The 23,561-nt window shown below is 44.7% G+C and overlaps 2 protein-coding genes across 6 annotated transcripts in view; one reads left to right on the forward strand and one right to left on the reverse strand.

The window, feature by feature from the left end:
* The window catches only part of LOC143277178 (TPR and ankyrin repeat-containing protein 1-like), a 118,356-nt gene extending 103,086 nt beyond the window's left edge, over positions 1–15,270 (reverse strand). The window contains exons 1-8 of one of the 5 annotated variants that reach the window (XM_076581942.1): positions 15,160–15,270; positions 12,618–12,816; positions 11,121–11,374; positions 10,115–10,283; positions 8,629–8,864; positions 6,378–6,519; positions 3,456–3,725; positions 953–1,206 (exon numbers count right to left, since the gene is read on the reverse strand). In XM_076581942.1, the coding sequence (XP_076438057.1) occupies positions 953–1,206; positions 3,456–3,725; positions 6,378–6,519; positions 8,629–8,864; positions 10,115–10,283; positions 11,121–11,374; positions 12,618–12,744 (1,452 nt within the window). In that variant the 5' untranslated portion in view covers positions 12,745–12,816; positions 15,160–15,270. Of the gene's footprint in view, positions 1–952; positions 1,207–3,455; positions 3,726–6,377; positions 6,520–7,850; positions 7,883–8,628; positions 8,865–10,114; positions 10,284–11,120; positions 11,375–12,426; positions 12,438–12,617; positions 12,817–14,998; positions 15,097–15,159 lie in introns of those variants that run through there. The other 4 variants (XM_076581943.1, XM_076581944.1, XM_076581945.1 and 1 more) reach the window with 4 other exon arrangements.
* A 3,308-nt stretch (positions 15,271–18,578) lies between these two features.
* LOC143277159 (protein disulfide-isomerase A6-like) overlaps positions 18,579–23,561 on the forward strand; it is a 28,524-nt gene continuing 23,541 nt past the window's right edge. Inside the window, exons 1-2 of the mRNA XM_076581923.1 lie at positions 18,579–19,477; positions 21,085–21,238. Of these exons, the coding sequence (XP_076438038.1) occupies positions 19,468–19,477; positions 21,085–21,238 (164 nt within the window). The 5' untranslated portion in view covers positions 18,579–19,467. The remainder of the gene's footprint in view (positions 19,478–21,084; positions 21,239–23,561) is intronic.

Here is a 23,561-nt window from a genome sequence, read left to right on the forward strand (position 1 = left end):
ATCAAATATCAACTAAAAACAAAATTGCATAAGCATTAAGATATTTCTTACTTTCTAACATAGAATTCTGTTCAGACACTCTAACATGCCTACACACTTACACACGCTCACCAGAGCACTGTACCATCACAAACACATGCACACACGTACGCACGCACGCACACACGCACATCGTTAACTCTTTCTACTACAAGGTACAAGTTAACTAGTACAATAATTACTTCCGCTGTGGACCAGGTACGAGTATTCTCATTCCAACATGCTACTCTAATTTTGTTCATTCCTGCTTGGTACAGTTGGCATTCTTAACTGAACCGTTTATGGATCCAGCCCAGCACTGGTCTTGGCTACACAAATGGCCGCCTCCTTGTCATACACACACACACACGCACACACACAAAGAGTTACACACACACACACACAGAGTTACACACACACACACACACACACACACACACACACACACACACACAGAGTTACACACACACACACACACACACACACAAAGAGTTACACACACACAGAGTTACACACACACACACAGTTGCACACACACACACACACACACACACACAGAGTTACACACACACACACACAGAGTTACACACACACACACACACACACACACACACACACACAAACACACAGTTACACACACACACACACAGAGTTACACACACACACACACACAACCTTGTGATAGGACGGATGCAGAACAGCACTGGTCTTGGCCATAGGAATGGCCGCCTCCTTTTCATTCACACACACACACACAGAGAGTTACACACACACACACACACATACACACAGAGTTACACACACACACACACACACACACACACACACACACACACACACACAGAGTTACACACACACACACACAGAATTACACACAAACACACAGAGTTACACACACACACACACACACAGTTACACACACACACACACACACCTTGTGATAGGACGGATCCAGACCAGCACTGGTCTTGGCCATACGAATGGCAGCCTCCTGGTCGTTGAGGGCGGCGTGCACGGCGGCCATGTTGTTGTACAGGACGGCCAGGTCACGGGTCATGGAGTAGCCGCTGACGTGAATGGCGCTGACGGCTCGCTGGTACAGGTTGAGAGCTCTGGCGCTGTTCCTGGCGCGATGGGCATTGTTGCCCTCCTTCTTCAGGGAGTCAATGTGGACTCTGAACCCCTCCACTGCACACAACCACACGACGCCCCAGTCGTCCTTATTCTTCTTCTGCGTTTGTGGGCTGCAACTCCCACGTTCACTCGTATGCACACGAGTGGGCTTTTACGTGTATGATCGTTTTTACCCCGCCATGTAGGCAGCCATACAGCCATACTCCGTTTTCGGGGGTGTGCATGCTGGGTATGTTCTTGTTTCCATAACCCACCGAACGCGGACATGGATTACAGGATCTTTAACGTGCGTATTTGATCTTCTGCTTGCATATACACACGAAGGGGGTTCAGGCACTAGCAGGTCTGCACATATGTTGACCTGGGAGATCATAAAAATCTCCACCCTTTACCCACCAGGCGCCATTTCCGTGATTCGAACCCGGGACCCTCAGATTGACAGTCCAACACTTTAACCACTCGGCTATTGCGCCCGTCGCCCCAGTGGTTCAAACGCTGGACTTTCATTATTATATCTGAGGGTTTGATGGGTGCAACAGCCAAGTGGTTAAAGCAGATGTGGTGTCGAGTCTGCATATTTTGACACCTCCTTCAAACTCCAAAGTTCCTGGAGTTCCAGACAGAATTACTCGCCAAAGACGTGGAGCAAGCTCCCTGATAACCTCCATCATTCTGATTCCCTCGCATCTTTTAAATCTCGTCTCAAAACTCACCTTTTCCCTCAGCAATAAGTTCAATTCTGGCAGGTCCACTTCCTTTGTGTTAGCTGTGCTTGACTATGTGTGTATACATATGTATGTGTACATAACTACATGCATGTATATGAATGTGTATTGTGTGTGCGTGTGTTTATATAAGTTTGTGCCTGCCTATTTGTGCATATGTGTTAGGGTAGCTGTTAGATACACATGTATGTTAAAATGTATGTATGCAGTGTGTGTGTGTGTGTGTGTGTGTATGTGTGTGTGTGTGTGTGTAGTCACATTTTGGTGTGTGTATGTAACATTGATGTAATGTTTTATGTTATCAAAAGCGTTTTTGTAAAGCACCTAGAGCAGATTACTGGATACTGTGCTATATAAGTATCCATTATTATTATTATTATTGTTATAGAATTACTGGACTTCTTTTTCTTTATATGGAATTTCCTAGACCTCTCTCTCTCTCTCTGCAACTCTCTCTCTCTCTCTCTGCACCTCTCTCTCTCCCTGTCTCTCTCCCCACCTCTCTCTCTCCCTGTCTCTCTCCCCACCTCTCTCTCCCCACCTCTCTCTCTTTCCCTCCGTCTCTCTTCCCACCTCTCTCTCTCTCTCTACCCCTCCCTCTCTCTGACTCTCCCTCCCTCTCTCTCCCTCTGTCTCTCTCCCCACCTCTCTCTCTCTCTACCCCTCCCTCTCTCTGACTCTCCCTCCCTCTCTCTCCCTCTGTCTCTCTCCCCACCTCTCTCTCTCTCACTCTACCCCTCCCTTTCTGACTCTCCCTCCCTCTCTCTCCCTCTGTCTCTCTCCCCACCTCTCTCTCTCTCTCTCTCTACCCCTCCCTCTCTCTGACTCTCCCTCCCTCTCTCTCCCTCTGTCTCTCTCCCCACCTCTCTCTCTCTCTCTCTACCCCTCCCTCTCTCTGACTCTCCCTCCCTCTCTCTCCCTCGTCTCTCTCCCCACCTCTCTCTCTCTCTCTCTACCCCTCCCTCTCTCTGACTCTCCCTCCCTCTCTCTCCCTCTGTCTCTCTCCCCACCTCTCTCTCTCTCTCTCTACCCCTCCCTCTCTCTGACTCTCCCTCCCTCTCTCTCCCTCTGTCTCTCTCCCCACCCTCTCTCTCTCTACCCCCTCCCTCTCTCTGACTCTCCCTCCCTCTCTCCCTCTGTCTCTCTCCCCACCTCTCTCTCTGTCTCCCTCTCCCACTCTCTCTGACTCTCCCTCCCTCTCTCCCTCTCTCTCTCCCACCTCTCTCTCTCTCTCTACCCCTCCCTCTCTCTGACTCTCCCTCCCTCTCTCTCCATCTGTCTCTCTCCCCACCCCTCTCTCTCTACCCCTCCCTCTCTCTGACTCTCCCTCCCTCTGTCTCTCTCCCCAGCCTCTCTCTCTCTCTACCCCTCCCTCTCTCTGACTCTCCCTCCCTCTCTCTACCCACCTCCCTCTCTCTCTCTCTCCCTCTCTCAGCACCCCAACCCACCTGACACCTTGATGGCCGACAGCAGACAGTGAGCTGTTCTCTCTCCCTCCCTCCCTCCCTCTTTTCCCCCTCTCTCTCTTCCCCCACCCCTCTCCCTCCCTCCCCACGTCTCTTAGGCACCCAGACCCACCTGGCTTCTTGATGGCCGACAGCAGGCACTGGGTGGTTTTCTTGAACCTGAAGGGTACGTACTCGTGAGGCCTCTTGCCAGCGCGATCCACCACGTTGGGCAGCGCTCCATACGCCACCAGCAGGCCAACCGCCTGCTCCTGCAGCTCCCCAAAGGGACTGGACTTGACCAAAATGTGCAGGGGGGAGTCACCCATATCGTCGGCCCTGTCCAGGTCCAAGAGGTCGACGTCTGCCTTCTTCAGCGCCCAGCGAAGCAGCTCACACGTGTCTGTGATTGAATATACACACACACACGTGAAAACAGCCGCCAAAGTATCTCACACACGTCTGTAAATTTATAACACACGCACATGAAAACACCCACCAAAACAGTTCTCACATGTCCGTAAATTTATATTATACACATGAAAACACCCACCAAAACAGCTCACATGTCTATAAATTTATATTATACACATGAAAACACCCACCAAAACAGCTCACATGTCTATAAATTTATATTATACACATGAAAACACCCACCAAAACAGCTCAAAAGTGTCTGTAAATTCATATCATGCACACGTGAAAATACCCACCAAAACAGCTCACCCACGTATGTAAATTCATACACACACCTGTGTGAATTTACACAGACACACATGAAAACACCCACCAAAGCAGTTCACACATGTATGTAAAATTCATAAGACAGAGTAATACAATACAACACAACACAATGCAATAAAACACAATACAATACAAAACAAGAGAGGCAAGGCCTTCAAGACTCACTTGTGGCAAATTAAGTTCCCTAGCATTAATTACAGAGTAATTTCCCTTCTTTACTATCTGCCCCAAAACGTCTGCAAAATAAATAAAAGAACAAGAGAGGCAAGGCCTTCAAGACTCACTTGTGGCAAATTAAGTTCCCTAGCATTAATTACAGAGTAATTTCCCTTCTTTACTATCTGCCCCAAAACGTCTGCAAAATAAATAAAAATTCCATGCTGAGCAAAAGAAGTTCCTGTTTGAACAAAAAATGATAATAATGACTCCTCTTGTTGTTGTGTCAGAATAAGAGGTCAAAGTGCCAAGTTTAGAGAATTAAAAAAATATAAATATAACAGTAAATGCAGTTTTCATATAATCAGGCTTCTTTTTTATATTTTTTTGTGCCCATCCCAGAGATGCAATATTGTTTTAAACAAGATGACTGGAAAGAACTGAATTTTTCCTATTTTTATGCCAAATTTGGTGTCAACTGACAAAGTATTTGCAGAGAAAATGTCAATGTTAAAGTTTACCACAGACACACAGAAACACACAGACACAGACACACACACACACACACAGACAACTGAACACCGGGTTAAAACATAGACTCACTTTTGTTTACACAAGTGAGTCAATAAAACACAATACAATACAAAACAACGTGCGGAGTGTTGGCCTACTGGTAACACGTCCACCCAGGAAACCAGAGAATGTGAGAGCACTGGTTCGAATCCCACAGTCACCAGTATTTTCTCCCCCTCCACTAGACCCTGAGTGGTGGTCTGGATGTTAATCATTCGGATGCGATATATAACGGAGGTCCTGTGTGCAGCATGCACTCAGCGCACGTAAAAGAACCCACAGCAACAAAAGGGATGTCCCTGGCAAAATTCTGTAAAAAAAAAAAAAAATCCATTTTAATAGGAAAACATATAAAACTGCAAGCAGAGGGAAAAAAAAAAAAGGGAGGCACCCTCACTGTAGCGACACGCTTTCCCTGGGGAGAGCAGCCCGAATTTCACGCAGAGAAATCTGTCGTGACAAAAACAGTAATACAATATGATACAACACTATACAATACAATACAAAAAAACCCGGTGGTGCTCTCAGTGTAGCGATGCATTCTTCCTAGGAAGAGCAGTCCGAATTTCACACAGAGAAATCTGCTGTGACAAAAGGAGTAATGCAATACAATGCAATACAACACAACACAACACAACGCAATACAATGCGATACAATACAAAAAAAACCCGGTGGCGCTCTCAGTGTAGCGACGTGCTCTCCCTCGGGAGAGCAGCCTGAATTTCACAGAGAAATCTGTCGCGACAAAAAGAGTAATAAAATACATTACAATAAAATAAAATACAATACAAAATAATTTTTTAAAAGGGTGGCGCTCTCAGTGCAGCAACACGCTCTCCCTAGGGAGAGCAGCCTGAATTTCACAGAGAGAAATCTGTCGCGACAAAAAGAGTAATAAAATACAATATAATACATTACAATAAAATAAAATACAATACAAAATAATTGTTTAAAAGGGTGGTGCTCTCAGTGCAGCAACACGCTCTCCCTGGGGAGAGCAGCCTGAATTTCATAGAGATAAATCTGTCGCGACAAAAAGAGTAATAAAATACAATACATTACAATAAAATAAAATACAATACAAAATAATTTTTTTTAAAAAGGGTGGCGCTCTCAGTGCAGCAACACGCTCTCCCTGGGGAGAGCAGCCTGAATTTCACACAGAGAAATCTGTCGCGACAAAAAGAGTAATAAAATACAATATAATACAATACAATAAAATAAAATAAAATACAATACAAAATACTTTTTTTTTAAAGGGTGGCGCTCTCAGTGCAGCAACGCGCTCTCCCCGGGGAGAGCAGCCTGAATTTCACACAGAGAAATCTGTTGAGATAAAAAGAGCAATACAATGTGACACAATACAATGCAATGTAATCCAGTTCAATGCAATGCAATGCAGCACAATACAATACAATACTGCACAATACAAAACACACACACACACACACACAAAAAAAGGGTGGCGGTCTCACTGTAGCGACAAAATCTGTTGTGACAAAAAGACAAATACAACACAACGCAACACAACACAATGCACTGCAATGCGATGCAATCCATCCAAAGGCCTCGGCCACTCACCGTATCTGATGGCCAGTTTGGTCAGATGCACAGCGAGAGGGTCGTGGGTTTGTTTCCCGACGTTGCCCTTGTGCTCCAAGATGAAGACGGCCAGGCGGTCCCCCCACTGTGTGATGTGCCCTAGAGGCAGGCTGCTGTACACCTGTAGGGTGACAATGATTCTTTTCTTTTTTTTCTTCTTTTTTTTTTTTAAAGAAACACTTCATTCTAAAACTAAAAGGAAATTTTCTATCTAAAATTACGTTTAAGTAACATACTTACCATGACCCACTAGTGCAGACTCCGGCAGGGGTCTGACATTCCTGTCCTGTGCAAACTACTATCCGCCTATGCGGAGAAAACTAAAGTAGCTAAGGCCAATAACCTCCCGGAAGTAGGTAACCTCCCCTTTGCCCCCCTGACTAGCGCCCTCTTTTTCCAGCAGCCATTATGACTCCTGTTCCTGTGCTCTTCATACGACTAAGTTTTTTTTCGTATTTTCTGTCTGTCTGTCGATTCTCTGGCATTCTTGTTTTTTGTCAAATTATGTCTTCAACCAGGTCACATAATTATATGGTTCGATTGGGAGATTGAGCTAAAATTAAGGCGCGATCGCAATCGATTTGCGGACACTGTGGGCCCTCCACTTCTGACCCTCTCAACAACGCCAACCAGCCACCTCCTCCACTTCCTTCACTCCCTCCGGTCGGCTCCAGACCTCCACCACCTCCTGCACCTCCTCCGGTGACTTCTAGGGGTTCATTACCCCACACTCAGGTCAGTGGTGCCATTGATGCTATTCATTTCAATTCTCTAAAACTAAACTCACACATGTGTCTGAACGGCCGCCGTTCTTTCTCTGTCTCTGGACCTTTCATTTGGAATGAACTTCCTCTACCACTTCGTCAGGTCTCCTCACTCAGCTCTTTCAAGTGTGGCTTTAAAACACACCTCTTTCAAGTGTGGCCTTAAAACACACCTCTTTCCAGGATATCCTCCCTCCCCTGCCTTTTCTTTGTCTTAGGTTTTCTCAAGTTTTTTGTTATCCATGCGCGTGAATGACTTTTGTGAAAGCACTTTGATTGGTCTCTGCACATGATTCAGCGCTGTATAAATACTTACAATTATTATTTTTTTATTACACATATCAACTAGATCTTATTCAACCCTGCACCCGAGCACCACTTTGGTGTCAAAATTTGTTTCGTTGAAACCGTGTACACGTTTCCACATATGCATAAAATGCAAGCAATAGCAAGACGTCTTAACTCTTTCACCACCAGAGGCGACTTAAGCTGACAAGATAGTGCACCGTCACAGGCGACTTTAGTTGACACTGAGTGGTCATGTTAAAAAGACCACTTTTCACATGGTAACAAAGCTTGACAGCTGTAGCCAGTTTCCAGCCAATAGAACAATGACACATGCATAGTGGAACAGTCCAGTGTTGGAACAGCACACCCTACCCACCCCCAACACACACACAACCCTCACCTCCTCCACATGCATAGTGGAACAGTCCACAGTGTTGGAACAGCACACCCTACCCACCCCCAACACACACACAACCCTCACCTCCTCCACATGCAAAATGGAGCAGTCCACAGTGTTGGAACAGCACACCCTACCCACAAAACACAACCCTCACCTCCTCCACATGCATAGTGGAACAGTCCACAGTGTTGGAACAGCACACCCTACCCACCCCCAACACACACAAAACCCTCACCTCCTCCACATGCATAGTGGAACAGTCCACAGTGTTGGAACAGCACACCCTACCCACCCCCAACACACACAAAACCCTCACCTCCTCCACATGCATAGTGGAACAGTCCACAGTGTTGGAACAGCACACCCTACCCACCCCCAACACACACAAAACCCTCACCTCCTCCACATGCATAGTGGAACAGTCCACAGTGTTGGAACAGCACACACTACCCACAAAACACAACCCTCACCTCCTCCACATGCATAGTGGAACAGTCCACAGTGTTGGAACAGCACACCCTACCCACCCCCAACACACACAAAACCCTCACCTCCTCCACATGCATAGTGGAACAGTCCACAGTGTTGGAACAGCACACACTACCCACAAAACACAACCCTCACCTCCTCCACATGCATAGTGGAACAGTCCACAGTGTTGGAACAGCACACCCTACCCACCCCCAACACACACAAAACCCTCACCTCCTCCACATGCATAGTGGAACAGTCCACAGTGTTGGAACAGCACACCCTACCCACAAAACACAACCCTCACCTCCTCCACATGCATAGTGGAACAGTCCACAGTGTTGGGGCAGGCCCGGTCCAAGGAGCAAACGGGGGGGAGAGGTACCCCCATCCCCACTGTCAGCACCCCCACCCCCAGCCACTGTCGCTGCTTGGCCAACATGGTCAGTACCCGTGTCCACACCGAGGACGTCTGCGGCATGACCGGCTCGAACTGTATCAGGTCAAGGACTGTTTGGGGCGGCATGATACCTTGCTGGATCCCTGCACGAAGGGGCAGTTAACTCACTCAGTACGGCCAGTCCTCTCTTCTCCTCTACACAGACCCCTCGGATGTCCAGTGGGTGTCTGAATGACCCAACCTTTAGCTTCCGTCATCAGAATTGTGGTATTCTTTGTCAACATTCACCTCTTCAGTATAAGAGCCTTCCGCTTGCAATATTTTGATGATGGTAACTGGGGTGAAATGCTGTTAACGTCGTCTCTTTCGCCGTTCATATGGAGAGAGTTAAGTTGGTTTATTCTCTGTGTGTGTGTGTGTGTGTTTGTATTTGTATTTCTCTTTTTTTGTCACAACAGATTTCTCTGTGTGAAATTCGGGCTGCTCTCCCCATGGAGAGCACGTCGCTACACTGATAGCGCCACCCATTTTTTTTGTATTTTTTCCTGTGTGCAGTTTTATTTGTTTTTTCCTACCGAAGTGGATTTTTCTAAAGAATTTTGCTAGGGGCAACCCTTTTGTTGCTGTGGGTTCTTTTACGTGCGCTAAGTGCATGCTGCACACGGGACCTCAGTTTATCGTCTCATCCGAATGACTAATGTGTGTGAGTGTGTGGGTGGGTGCAGATGTGTGTGTGTGTGTGTGTGTGTTTGTTTGTGTGTGTGTGTGAGTGTGTGGGTGAATTTGTGTGTGTGAAATTGCAAAAATTAATTGTAAGATGTGCAATGTGTATTTATGTCTGTGAGAGAGAGAGAGAGAGAGAGAGAGAGAGAGAGTGTGTGCGAGTGCCTCTGTGTGTGTGTGTGTGTGTGTGTGCGCCTCTGTGTGTGTGCTTCTGTGTTTCTCTGTGTGTGTCTGTGTGTGCATATACCTTTTTTTTGCTTCTAATTACTAAATCAGCTCCAGGCGTTGGTTTGAAAGACATCAAACGTTTTCAGGGAGTCCAAGTGTATGGCAACAAAGTGTAAATGTAAAGTTATGATATATCCATCTATCTACTTGGTTCACAGTCATTGCAAATGTATAATTATAACGTATCTATCTATTTATCTATCTATCTATATAAATATATATATGGGGTGGGTGGGGTGGGCAGCGGTGGCAGGAGGAGGGTGGAAATTCCCAGCCACATCTCACCTGCATGATACCAAACTTCTTCTGGATGTTCAAGAGTACAGTAACAACTGTTCTACAGTCTGTGCAAATGCATGATTAAAACATACCTATCTACATAATCATACAGAGGGGTGGGCAGGGTGGAGAGGCTGGGCTTTAATTCCCAGCAATACCTCACCTGCGTGGAACTCCAGGATCACCTTGGCAACGAGTGGAGCACCGTCGGCGATGAAGCGAACAGTGTCGTCCACGCTGAGGTTACACTCCACCATCCCCTTCAGCAGGAAGGACACCGCCATGGCAGTGCTGCCCTCAGCCCGCACCACCTGACTCATCATCATGTAGCCCTGCAGGTCAAAGGTTAAGGGTCAAGGGTTAAAGGTCCATTCAGCAGGAAGGACACCGCCATAACAAAATTTAAATCAATCATTTTCCATATGTAACACTCACACATGCACACGTGCGCACACACACTTTCACTTACTCGCATGCATACACAGTAATTTCCCTGCCCCCTCCACCCACTCGATTTTTTTCCTACCCTCATCTAATATCACTTACAGTGAAAAGACGTTAAACTGAAGAACGAACGAACAAACTTATCCTTCACAAAAAACAAAAAAAAACGAAGAACAAACAACCAATGTCCACAAAGCTTGCCATGATGATTTCTTTTTTCCCCCTTATACACACAGCTCAACTGCAGTGACAAACTGATCCTACAAACAAACACAAAAATCTGCAAAGCTTGGCATGCTTTCTTTTTTTTCCCTTATAATCAGAACTGTCTGAGGTAACAAATTTATCCCATCAAATTTTCTTTTTTTTTAAACCTCCACAAAGCTTGGCATGATTTTTTTCCCCTTATAGTTATACATAGAACTCACCTGCTGTGACTTATCCTACATTAAAAAAATAAATAAATAAATAATAATAATAATAATTAAAAAAAAAAAAAAAAAATGGGTGGCGCTGTAGTGTAGCGACTCGCTCTCCCTGGGGGGAGCAGCATGAATTTCACACAGAGAAATCTGTTGTGATAAAAGATAAATACAAATACAAATAATCAACCAACCTCCACAAAGCTTGGCATGATTTGTTTTTCCCCTTACAGTTACACATCAGAACTCGTCCTCTGTGACAAACCAATCCTACAAAGAAAAACCACCACCACCACCACCAACCTCTGCAAAGCTGGGCATCATCTCAATGGTGGCGTAGGCCGCATCATAGGCGGGCTTCCACTTCCTTTGCTTCAGCAGACAGTCAGAGTACCTGCATACCATGGCCAGGAACTCCAGCGGCTCCACGATGTCGGCCAGTTTGGACACCACGATGGCCACATGGTACGAGTTTGACGCTTCCAGGAACTGCTTTCTCTGCACCATTTCCTGGGCGTCGTTCACTGCCGCGCGGTACATCACTTCGGCGTTTTGGGCTGGAAGAGAACAGAGAGACGTGCTTTCTTTCTTTCTTTTTTTGATACATCGCTTCAGCGTTTCTGGCTTACCAAAAATGACTTCAGTCCTGGGGTAAACTTACCAACAATGTCTTCAGTCCTGGGGTAAACTTACCAACAATGGCTTCAGTCCTGGGGTAAACTTACCAACAATGGCTTCAGTCCTTACCAACAATGGCTTCAGTCCTGGGGTAAACTCACCAACAATGTCTTCAGTCCTGGGGTAAACTCACCAACAATGGCTTCAGTCCTGGGGTAAACTTACCAACAATGGCTTCAGTCCTGGGGTAAACTTACCAACAATGGCTTCAGTCCTGGGGTAAACTCACCAACAATGGCTTCAGCCCGGGGTAAACTTACCAACAATGTCTTCAACCTGGGGTAAACTCACCAACAATGGCTTCAGTCCTGGGGTAAACTTACCAACAATGGCTTCAGTCCTGGGGTAAACTTACCAACAATGGCTTCAGCCCTGGGGTGAACTTACCAACAATGGCTTCAGTCCTGGGGTAAACTCACCAACAATGGCTTCAGTCCTGGGGTAAACTTACCAACAATGGCTTCAGTCCCGGGGTAAACTCACCAACAACGGCTTCAGTCCTGGGGTAAACTCACCAACAATGGCTTCAGTCCCAGGGTAAACTCACCAACAATGGCTTCAGCCCTGGGGTAAACTCACCAACAACGGCTTCAGTCCCGGGGTAAACTCACCAACAATGGCTTCAGTCCCAGGGTAAACTCACCAACAATGGCTTCAGCCCTGGGGTAAACTCACCAACAATGGCTTCAGTCCTGGGGTAAACTTACCAACAATGGCTTCAGCCCTGGGGTAAACTTACCAACAATGGCTTCAGTCCCGGGGTAAACTCACCAACAATGGCTTCAGTCCTGGGGTAAACTTACCAACAATGGCTTCAGTCCCGGGGTAAACTCACCAACAATGGCTTCAGTCCCAGGGTAAACTCACCAACAATGGCTTCAGCCCTGGGGTAAACTCACCAACAATGGCTTCAGCCCTGGGGTAAACTCACCAACAATGCCTTCAGTCCTGGGGTAAACTCACCAACAATGGCTTCAGTCCCGGGGTAAACTCACCAACAATGGCTTCAGTCCTGGGGTAAACTCACCAACAATGGCTTCAGTCCCGGGGTAAACTCACCAACAATGCCTTCAGTCCTGGGGTAAACTCACCAACAATGGCTTCAGTCCGGGGTAAACTCACCAACAATGTCTTCAGTCAGGGCAGCAGGGGGACCAATGTCCATGGCAGCCACCACACGGGCAAGGCGAGGTCCCATCCAGTGCCAGTTGTCAAACTGCAGACTGTCGGGGAGTCGTCGTCGTGACATCTTTCACGCCTCTTCTGATGTCCACCGCACTGTCAAGTCTCTGGGCTTCACTCTACACCTGCATCAATCAGCCTGGGGGAGAGAACAGGACTTGTGTTTAATGACGTGGTGTGTGTCCTAACTTACACATCAGACTGAATGACACTGACGAAACTTACACCTCAACTGGATGACACTTATGTAACTTAATATGTAAGACTGGATCACACTTACATGTCATTGCTTATACATTTGACTGGAGCATGCTTATGTGTTTTAACTTACACGTTAAACTGGATCACGTTTCTGTGTTGTAAATAATACGTTAAGCTTGACCACATTTACGTGTTACAGCACACACATTAAACTGGATCATGCCTATGTGTCATAAATTATACATAAGACTGGATCACACTCATGTGTCCTAACTAATAAGTTAGACTTGATTGATACACTTTTGTGTTGTAACTTATGCATTAGACTGGATCACTCTTTGGCTTATGCGTCTTAACTTATACGATAGACTGAATCACACTTAAGTGTCGTCACTTATACATTAGTCTGAATCACTTACGTCTTATCACTTATATGTTAGACTGGATCACAGTTATATGTCATAATTTATACATTGGACTGGTTCATGCTTATGTGCCGTAACTTATACATTAGACTGGATCACCCCTATGTGTCATAACTTTTATACGTTAAACTGGATCACACTCACAGAGAAGTTAACTGATCTTCAATAAAATTTAAAAAAATTTAAAAACATAAGTTCAATCATGGATGCTTACAGTTAATAGGAAGTTTCTGTTTTAGCACTCTGCGTATATCCAGAAAGCTGTGCCTAGTGCCCACTGTATAAAGCTTCCTGACAAGATATCATCACAACATGTAACACAAATAAAGCATGACATGAATTCAGTGACATGACATGGAACTGACATGATATACATATCTAATGACATGACATGTATTCACTGACAAGTAATGACACTGACATGGATTTAATGATTCCATAAAAATGCTGGCTGTGTTTTTGCCCAATTATTATATATATACCCCAGTCTACTGTAAACAAGAAGCTACAAAGAAGAGCTGCAAAGCTGGTGCAAGAATGCTGTCGCATCCCATGTGTATAATTGACAGAATAATCTCTTTTTTTTCCTCTCCCTTAAGGGTTTCTAGAAGAGTACTTGGTTAATTTACTGAAACATGTCAGTTTTTTTTTTAATTCAATGATCATGATAATGTAAAAATCTTGGTTCAACATTCAAATACTAATACAAGAAAGTAATGTTTCAGTAACACAGATATTGTTCTAACAGGGAACAAACTGTCACCTCAAAGAAAGCAAGCACCATCTAATGATCAATTATCAGTATTATACATAATCAATAATCAATTTTACAATTCCTCAAAATTCTTAACCTTTAGAAGTTTTTATAAATAAAAACTTAGCAAATTGTGCATAAAACCTTGACCAGATGATACCAAGCTAGTTTATGAAACAATGATGGGACTGTCAAAAAGCTTCACAATCACAGTTTATTTTGTCCATACTGAACAACTAAATCAATAATGTCAAAAAAGTTAAGTCATAACAAGTGTAATCTGTTCATCAATTTAACATTTATGAAGAAAGAATCAGACATAAGGTATTTAATTGTCCAAGACAATCTTGAATTTGAAGATACTTTAAGTTTAGTGAAAGATTTATTGTGCGTTGTCTGTGCATTCCAATGCTGTGCCACCTAATATCAATATGAGAAACATGACTGGCAAATTATGTGCGTATATCTGTATCTGGTGAAGAGTTTGGATTCACTGTTTCTAGTTTTATCAAGTGTACTAATGGTAGTTAATTTGTCTGCATCAATATAATCAACAGATCAGGTTAATTCATTTAGAAATTTACCACTTTCTGTTTTAAAATTCAGTTGAAAGTGCATTCCAAAAAACTATAAAGTTAACTCTGCTTGTGCGTAAGATGCCTATGTTCTGGTTGGATCAGACAGAACTTCAATCTGGTCTGGTTTTGAACAAGCTGAGCAGAATTTCTCAACAATTTGTTAAACGATAAATATAATCGATAACTTTGTGCTTGTTTGCTTCGAACTCGACCACACAGGACAAAATTAAATGCCTTCGAGATAACATTCATATCTACATCACATATTGTCGTATCTTAAAATGAAGTATAATAAAACAATCTTTTCACACATTTGTCGTTTTACGTTCAGGCATAGTGAACAACAGGATGGGCAATACGTACGCAATAAAAATAGCTTCCACTCACAAACACAACAAACGTCAAAATGGACGACTTGGTTCAAGACATCTCGAAAACTCCGATACCTGCTTGATTAGAAATCTAACACGTCGTCTAATGTCAGTATTCTACTGCACAACCTGGTGAAAACCGCTCTTTTATACCTTCTGCGTCCAAAATCAGAAGAAAAACCGTGGGCTGATCAAATGATTCTTGGAAAAGAATGACCCCATTATTTGGCAGACTACTTTCTGTTCTCCCACAATCCGGTGTTCAGTGAAAATTATAACCCGCCAAAACTGCCTCCTGTTACGTTTTTCTTTAAATAGACAAAAGTACGGAGCCTCAGTTGCGCACCAGTAATCTGACAGACCTATTTCTGATATATTAATCTTTGATTTTGTTAATCTTTTATCATGACGATGGGCAAACAAAACTTGCCGTCGACAAACATGCTGTTTGTTCAAGACATAGACACTAGAATTCCCTTGAGATATCAATGTCTATGTTCAAGATTAGCATTTTTACGAAATCATCGTCATTGCGAAAACGAAAGCGGTTTGACTCCCGTCTTGGCTTCACAAGTTCAGTTACAAAATTCTATTACGAATTAGATATATTTCCCTCTTAATATAAAATACCATTTAGCAGGACTGGTTATCCAGAGAATAATTGCTGACTCTGAATACAATAAGGGCCACTTTAAAACATTTTCCTGGTCTGGTTTGGAAAGACATGATACTAAAGACATACCCCATGCCAAATCCTTCCCCGGATATTTTGATTCTATTCATAAAATTTTTCTGTTTTATTCTTGTTGGTATTGTGCTTACCTCAGTACTTTGGAAACATGATTCTTCGTTTATTTGTTTGTTCGTTCGTTCTCTCTTCTCTCTCTCTCTCTCTCTCTCTCTCTCTCTCAGGCTCTGTCTTTTGCCACTGACACTCCACGCCGGCTGCGCTGGCTTGTTCAAGCGACGCTATTTTCATGTGACGCTCCAGTGGTTTCCGGTTACGAGAACAACAGACAGTGTGGATCACGGCCTCCACTACTAGACACTTCCTGAGAGGGTTGAGCACAACAACATGTAGTGTGCCTGTCTCAGTGGACCTAGGCACCTTTCACAATGGCCGGTTAATCTGTGTGTGTGTGATTGTGCGTAGTGATGCCAAAGGCTCAATTTAATCTCCCCCACGCCATGTGTACATAGCACCACTGCACCAGAGGACAATGGATATGTGTGAGGATCAAGGCCCTGAAGAGGCCACCTCCTCCATTGAATCCCCACCTGGATTGAAATGGCCGCCACATTAGACTTCATTCAAAGGACTTATTCTTTTTCGTTAGTTGAAAATTTGGCATGATCAGACCTTTTATTCCATAGATTTCAGTGCTTAGGTAACATAAACAAAAACATTATAATAACCGAAAGATATTTAACACACCGATAGTTTCAGTTTCAGTAGCTCAAGGAGGCGTCACTGCGTTCGGACAAATCCACTGTATACGCTACACCACATCTGCCAAGCCGCGATATGCCTGACCAGCAGCGTAACCCAACGCGCTTAAACGTACTTTTCCAAGCACACTGACACTGTCAGATAAACCCAAGAAACCCGCCACAGAAGATATAACGCAGGCTTCAAGTTCCCAGTCTCAGTCTTTCAGAAAACATCAAGAAAATAACACAGTGTGCCTTTTTCCGACCCGTGACAACTGATGAAGAAAAGGACATCACACTCACGCTGTACCTGAAATACAGAACAAACAGTGAAACGATGCTGCTGCAAGGTAACGGGGATGCCCGGAGTGGGCAGAAAAAGAACTTGATTCCCGATTCTAGAGACAATTGTGAAAGACTGGGACATAATAGCATGGTGCTGTGTTCATCAACAACCACAGCACCTTCACAGCCAGGTCCGGAGCCCCTCGCCGCCTGGACCTGTACAAAGACAGCAACCAGCCCAGCCCCAAAGGGACAGCTAAACTAGCCGGCTGTCAACTTGAGTGTTGACAACGAGCGGTCATCTGGAATGTCTGCCTCTTGGTCGCCAGACAGTGACCGTCCAGACATCCCCCATCGTGATGTGCGTCCACACACATGGCAACCTCGCCGTCGACAGGGGCCGCAAAGGAGACCCGTGCCTTCCCCAATCCCCCGCCACCCACTTACCACCAACCACCCCCACCATCCCTGTACCACTACCCTCCTTTGGTCCCTAATCCCAGATCCCCCACCCTTCCTCCTCCTCCCTCTGTCCACCCCCATTATCCACCACGAGGGGCTCTTCCACTGTCTTCTTCTTCTTCTGCGTTCACTCGTATGCACACGAGTGGGCTTTTACGTGTATGACCGTTTTTACCCCGCCATGTAGGCAGCCATACTCTGTTTTCGGGGGTGCGCATGCTGGGTATGTTCTTGTTTCCATAACCCACCGAACGTTGACATGGATTACAGGATCTTTAACGTGCGTATTTGATCATCTGCTTGCATATACACACGAAGGGGGTTCAGGCATGAGCAGGTCTGCACATATGTTGACCTGGGAGATCGTAAAAATCTCCACCCTTTACCCACCAGGCGCCGTCACCGTGATTCGAACCCGGGACCCTCAGATTGACAGTCCAACGCTTTAACCACTCGGCTATTGCGCCCGTCTCTTCCACTGTCAACAGACGGGAACGCCACAGACCTGACCCAACTGAGCAACGCCAGTGTTCCTCGACCGCCGCCTTCCTCCTCCAGTCCCCCGCCTGGCCCGGCGGGCATGATGATGCAGGGTGTGCCTTCTGCTGGTTCACTCCACCCCCTGGCTGTGCACTACCTCAACATGGCGGCTCAACTGTGTGCACAGCAAAACGCGATGTTTTAGAACCAGTGTGCGTGTGTGTGTGTGCAACAGGAGAAAATGTGTGCTCGGGGAAGAGTGCCGGCGAATTTTTACCTTGCATGACTGCGTGCAAGCGAGCGTGAATGTCGTAGGAATGCGTGAATTTGTAATATGACGTACCCTTGTTGCTGAACTCTGCCGAAAGTGCCGAGCTTTCTGGTGAATATCATAGTAATCTTTAATTGTCTGAAATCTGTCATCTCTTTTTTTTTTCTATATTGTTGCGAGATCGTATTCCCTTGTGGGGTGTTTTGATTCAGTATACTCCTTTTTTCTCTTGTCTCATCATTACCTCTCTCTCTCTTAATTTCAAATTCATTATAACTAGTTTCTTTGTAAGCTATACTCCGATTGCAAGTGCTGCTGGACCTGTGCCAGACACTACCATAGTGTCAACACTATTCAATCAGTTGTGGACACCGCGGTGTGAAAAAAATACCGAACACTGCCAACACCAGTCAGACTGAATGGTGCTGTGGGACAACTGAAGTGAAATTGTGTTGATTGCTATTTTGATTGTGTTTTTTTTCTATTTCTTTCATCCCTTACCTTTTTTTCAGTGTGTATTTCATTTTCTGTTGTTGTTGTTGGTCTTTGTTTTGTGTTAGTGTTAGTGTTAGTGTGTGTGTGTGTGTGTGTTCGTGTTAGTGTTAGTGTGTGTGTGTGTGTGTGTGTTTAATTTTTTATTTTTTCTGTTGGTTTTTTGTTTGTTTTTGCTTGTACATGAATGTAGGCTTATGTCTTATAACTATCGATTAACTTACTTAAATCTATTTTCCCCTTGAGGGTACTGAAGGATACGTGGTGATCTCATTGAGACATATAAGCTTTTCAATGGTCATGTTGATGTACCTTGGGATCAGTTCTTCTCTGCACCTCAGTACAGTTCCACAAGAAATACTGATGCAAAAAAATATGTACAACGTTCAAATACTGACACAAGAAAGTTTTGCTTCAGTAACCGAGTTATGAATGTGCGGAATCAGCTGCCACTGCATTTAAAACAAGTACCATCAACTAACTCATTCAAGAATCAACTGGACAATGCTACAAAATTCTTAACTATTTTCAGAGAGTTTGATGAATAAAAAAAAAAAAAAAATGCAAATGAAGCGCCGAACCTTGACCAAAGTTTGTAACAGAATGTGTCATGAGATCAAAGAAGGGACTGTTCATGAGCTTCAAAGCTGGTTTTTGTCCCTAACCTACTACTTCTACGACGACTACCACTACTAAATTCATAGAATATTACTTCTGTCATTACAAACAACTCTTGAAACCCTATTCTATTTATTGAGAAACTTCACTCCGATTAATTTCTCGGATTATCGAAAACAGTGCATGCTGCTGACACAACCGTTGCACAAGATAACAAGATGCGTTAACTCCCCTGTTGCACTCATACTTTGCAGACGACAAGGAAACACGTACTCTCTGTTTGCGCCAATCGGGTGGAAGCACGTTCACCCGGGTATTCGCTTCGAATGAAGCCAAAAATCATTCTGTGCTCTGCATAGGCTCCGTCGTTCCAAATAATTGTGACTGCAAAGTGACAGCCGTGCAACCTTTTCACCACGTTCATGATGCGAGGTACGTATGCATGTATTCGTGAAACTAAAAGATGGATCTCGGTATAAAGATTTTGCGATCAAAAACGAAATTGAAAGTTGAGGTGATTTGTTTTCCTTCTCTGATGCCACTAAGAAATGAAGTGCAGTGGCATAAATTAGCAAGACAACTACGGATTTCTCTTAAGAGACATATTCCATCAGAATGGTGTTAATTTCATAGACTGGTCTAAGAGTGCTCGAGGACCTCGGTCAGTGGTTATCTACTCTTTACGCACCCAACAAGTGCGCTTTCACCGAAATCTTTGTACCCCAATAAAAAAAATTGGCAACTTGTCAAAGTTGGGGGTGTGGTGGTGGTGGTGGTAGTGGGACAGTCAGTGCCTGACAACGAAGAGGGGGGGAAGATGTGTGATATTACAAAAAATACTATGAAATTTAATGAGAAACAAAAGTAAATTAATGTTGCACTTTAGCATCCAAAGTTCCTGAGCTGAATTTAGGATGCTAAAGTGTGACTTTACTGAAAATGTGAGAGAAAAAAAGATAATAAAAAAACAAAGTGCTGGACTCACTCAGCTGTATTCCTGCCATACCCCCTCACAACCCCCACCCACAACCCACAAGCCCCCCCCCCCCCCCCCCACAACCCACAACCCCCACCCACAACCCACAACCCCCGCCCCCCACCCACAACCCATAACCCTTGACCCTCACCCTCCACCTTCTCTCTCAGTTTCAAGTCAAGATTTTACTGCATAAAGGTCAATTGAATAATAATTAATTGAATAAGTTTGTTGATGTGTGTGTGCGCGCGTATGTGTGTGTGTCTGTGTATGTGTGTACGTGTGTGTGGAGTGTATGTATGTGTCTGTGTGTGGAGTGGGAGTGTTTGGGTGTGTGTGGAGTGTGTGTCTGTGCGTGTGTATTTGTGCACATGACAGTGAGTGGATGTGTGGGTACATGTGTGAGCACACATCCATGTGGTGATTCTGTTTTATTTCAATGTTTTTGAGTCTGCATGCGTGCATACATTTTAAGCAAAAGCGCACGCAGCCACACCTAAGTTATTCATTTATTGTCCTGTACACAAGCTAAATAATATCAGTGTGGTTTGTTTGTTTTGATGATAGTAATTCCAGCATTGCTGGCCCTTGGTCAAAGCGCATGCAGCCACACTGGACTTGATCATTTATTGTCCTGTACACTTGATAATTAATATAGGCACAATAACCAAGTGGTTAAAGCATTGGACTTTCAATCTGAGGGTCCTGGGTTCGAATCTCGGTAACGTAACGGTGCCTGGTGGGTAAAGGGTGGAGATTTTTCCAATCTCCCAGGTCAACATATGTGCAGACCTGCTTGTGCCTGAACCCCCTACATGTGTATACGCAAGCAGATCAAATACGCGCATTAAAGATCCTGTAATCCATGTCAGCGTTCAGTGGGTTATGGAAACAAGAATATACCCAGCATGCACACCCCCGAAAACAGAGTATGGTTGCCTACATGGCGGGGTAAAAACGGTCATACATGTAAAAGCCCACTCGTGTACATATGAGTGAACATGGGAGTTGCAGCCCAGCCCACAAACAGAGATGAAGAAGAAGTTTGTTTGCTTTGTTGCAGTTATTCCAGCATTACTGGCCCTGTTGGCGGTAGTGGGGGCAGCATCTCTCTATGAACCAGGGAAAGATGACGTCATTGAACTGTCCACCACCAACTTCCAGTTCCGGGTCATCAACAGCTTTGACATCTGGCTGGTGGAGTTCTATGCCCCTTGGTCAGTGTCTGCATTCAGTTTTCAGGGTTGTTTTTATTGGGGGGCTTGTTCTCAAGGAGGTATCACTGCCTTCAGACAAATCAATATATACGCAACATCATGTTACATGTGTGCGCGCGTGTGTGTTTGTGTGTGTGTGTGTGTGTGTGTGTGTGTGTGACTGAAATCTGACTGAATTACACAGGAAATGAATGAGTGCCAGATGGCAGATAGTCTGAGTGTGTGTGTGTGTGTGTGTGTGTGTGTGTGTGTGTGTGTAACTAAAACCTGACTGAATGTGTGTGTGTGTGTGTGTGTGTGTAACTAAAACCTGACTGAATGTGTGTGTGTGTGTGTGTGTGTAACTAAAACCTGACTGTGTGTGTGTGTGTGTGTGTGTGTGTGTGTGTGTGTAACTAAAACCTGACTGAATGTGTGTGTGTGTGTGTAACTAAAACCTGGCTGAATGTGTGTGTGTGTGTGTGTGTAACTAAAACCTGACTGAATGTGTGTGTGTGTGTGTGTGTGTGTGTGTGTGTGTGTGTGTAACTAAAACCCGACTGAACAGGAAATGAATAATGAGCGCCCAACGGCAGATGTCAGTAGGAACTACTCAGGTAGGCAGCCTGTTGTGCAAGTGACGCTGTGTTTGTGAAAGCACTTAGAGTTGGTCTCTGTCTGGGGATAGGCACTATCAGTATCAGTATATCAGCATCAACATCACATCAATATCTCAGCATCAACATCACATCAATATCTCAGCATCAACATCACATCCGCCAGACAGATGCCTGAGATCAATATATCCCCGGATGCTAGTCAGGTCTTAGTGCATGTGTACCTATCAGAGTGGACTTTGACAGAATTTTGCCAGAGGAAAACACTTAAGGTTGCCAAAGGGTTGTTTTTTTTTCTTCAGTGCGCCACGAGCATGCTGCACATTGGACTTTAGTTTATCTGAATGACCAGACGCACCAGTCCAAACTTGGAAGAAAGGGTGAGACCGAGTGCTTGACTTCCGATCTGAGGGTCCCGGGTTCAAATCTCAGTCAAGGTGCCTGGTGGAGACTTTTCTGATCTCCCAGATTAACAGATGTGCAGACATGCTAGTGCATGAACCCCTTTTGTGTGTAAACACATACAGAAGATCAACTATGCATGTTAAAGTGAGTTGGTGGAAGCTAGAACATGCCTGGCATACATTCCTCCAAAAACAGAGTATAACTGTCTTCTTCTTCTTCTGCGTTCGTGGGCTGCAACTCCCACGTTCAGTGGGCTTTTACGTGTATGACCATTTTGACTCCGCCATATAGGCAGCCATACTCCGCTTTCGGGGGTGGGCATGTTGGGAATGTTCTTGTTTCCATAACCCACCGAACGCTGACATGGATTACAGGATCTTTAACGTGCGTATTTGATCTTCTGCTTGCATATACACACGAAGGGGGTTCAGGCACTAGCAGGTCTGCACATATGTTGACCTGGGAGATCGTAAAAATCTCCACCCTTTACCCACCAGGCGCCGTCACCGTGATTCGAACCTGGGACCCTCAGATTGACAGTCCAACGCTTTAACCACTCGGCTATAGCGCCCGTCGTATAACTGTCGAAATGACAAGGGGCAAAAACAGCAATACATGTAAAAGCCCACTTGTGTACACAAGTGAACGTGGGAGTCGCAGCCCACGAACAAAGAACAAACTACATAGGCGCTTGAAGTGATTGCATTTTCATCCCAACATAATCCCTACATTATTTTTTGAGGGGGATTGTAACAATGTAGTTGTGATGGTTTTTTCCCACTTTTTCCTGTGAGAACACTGGCTGGATTTCTAAACATTTTATTATCACTAATGAGTGCAGAGAGGTCGTCGCACTCCGTCAGAGTGGAATAGCTGGGAGTGGTCACTGTGTACTGGGAGAGAGCAGAGAGACAGAGTGCATGGTGCTTATCAGCCTGGGAAGGGATAGTCATTCACATTCCTTGATCATGATGTCAGAGTTATTTTTAGTGTTGCTGCTGTCAGCTTGTGCTGTGCTGACCATATCCTCAGTGAACTTTGAACCCAAACCAGATAGCCACAGTTAGAAGATTAGGATTAGATAAGTTCTTTGAAAACAGTACATTGTTTCTGGTTCACTGTTTCCACTCCACTAAAAACTAACTTTGCAAGGATGAAATATGATTTCTTGGAAAACACGTTCCTTGTTTCTATTTCGTTTTAGGATCATTTTCAGTGAAAAACTGTTTCTCTTCAGTGTTTTGTATACTGGCCATATTGACCATCATCTGTCTGTCTATAAAAGTCCCCAAAACCTCGTCATCGCCATAGGGAGTTTGTGC

This window comes from Babylonia areolata, chromosome 33, assembly GCF_041734735.1.
Source record: "Babylonia areolata isolate BAREFJ2019XMU chromosome 33, ASM4173473v1, whole genome shotgun sequence".
NCBI classification, from domain to species: domain Eukaryota; kingdom Metazoa; phylum Mollusca; class Gastropoda; order Neogastropoda; family Buccinidae; genus Babylonia; species Babylonia areolata.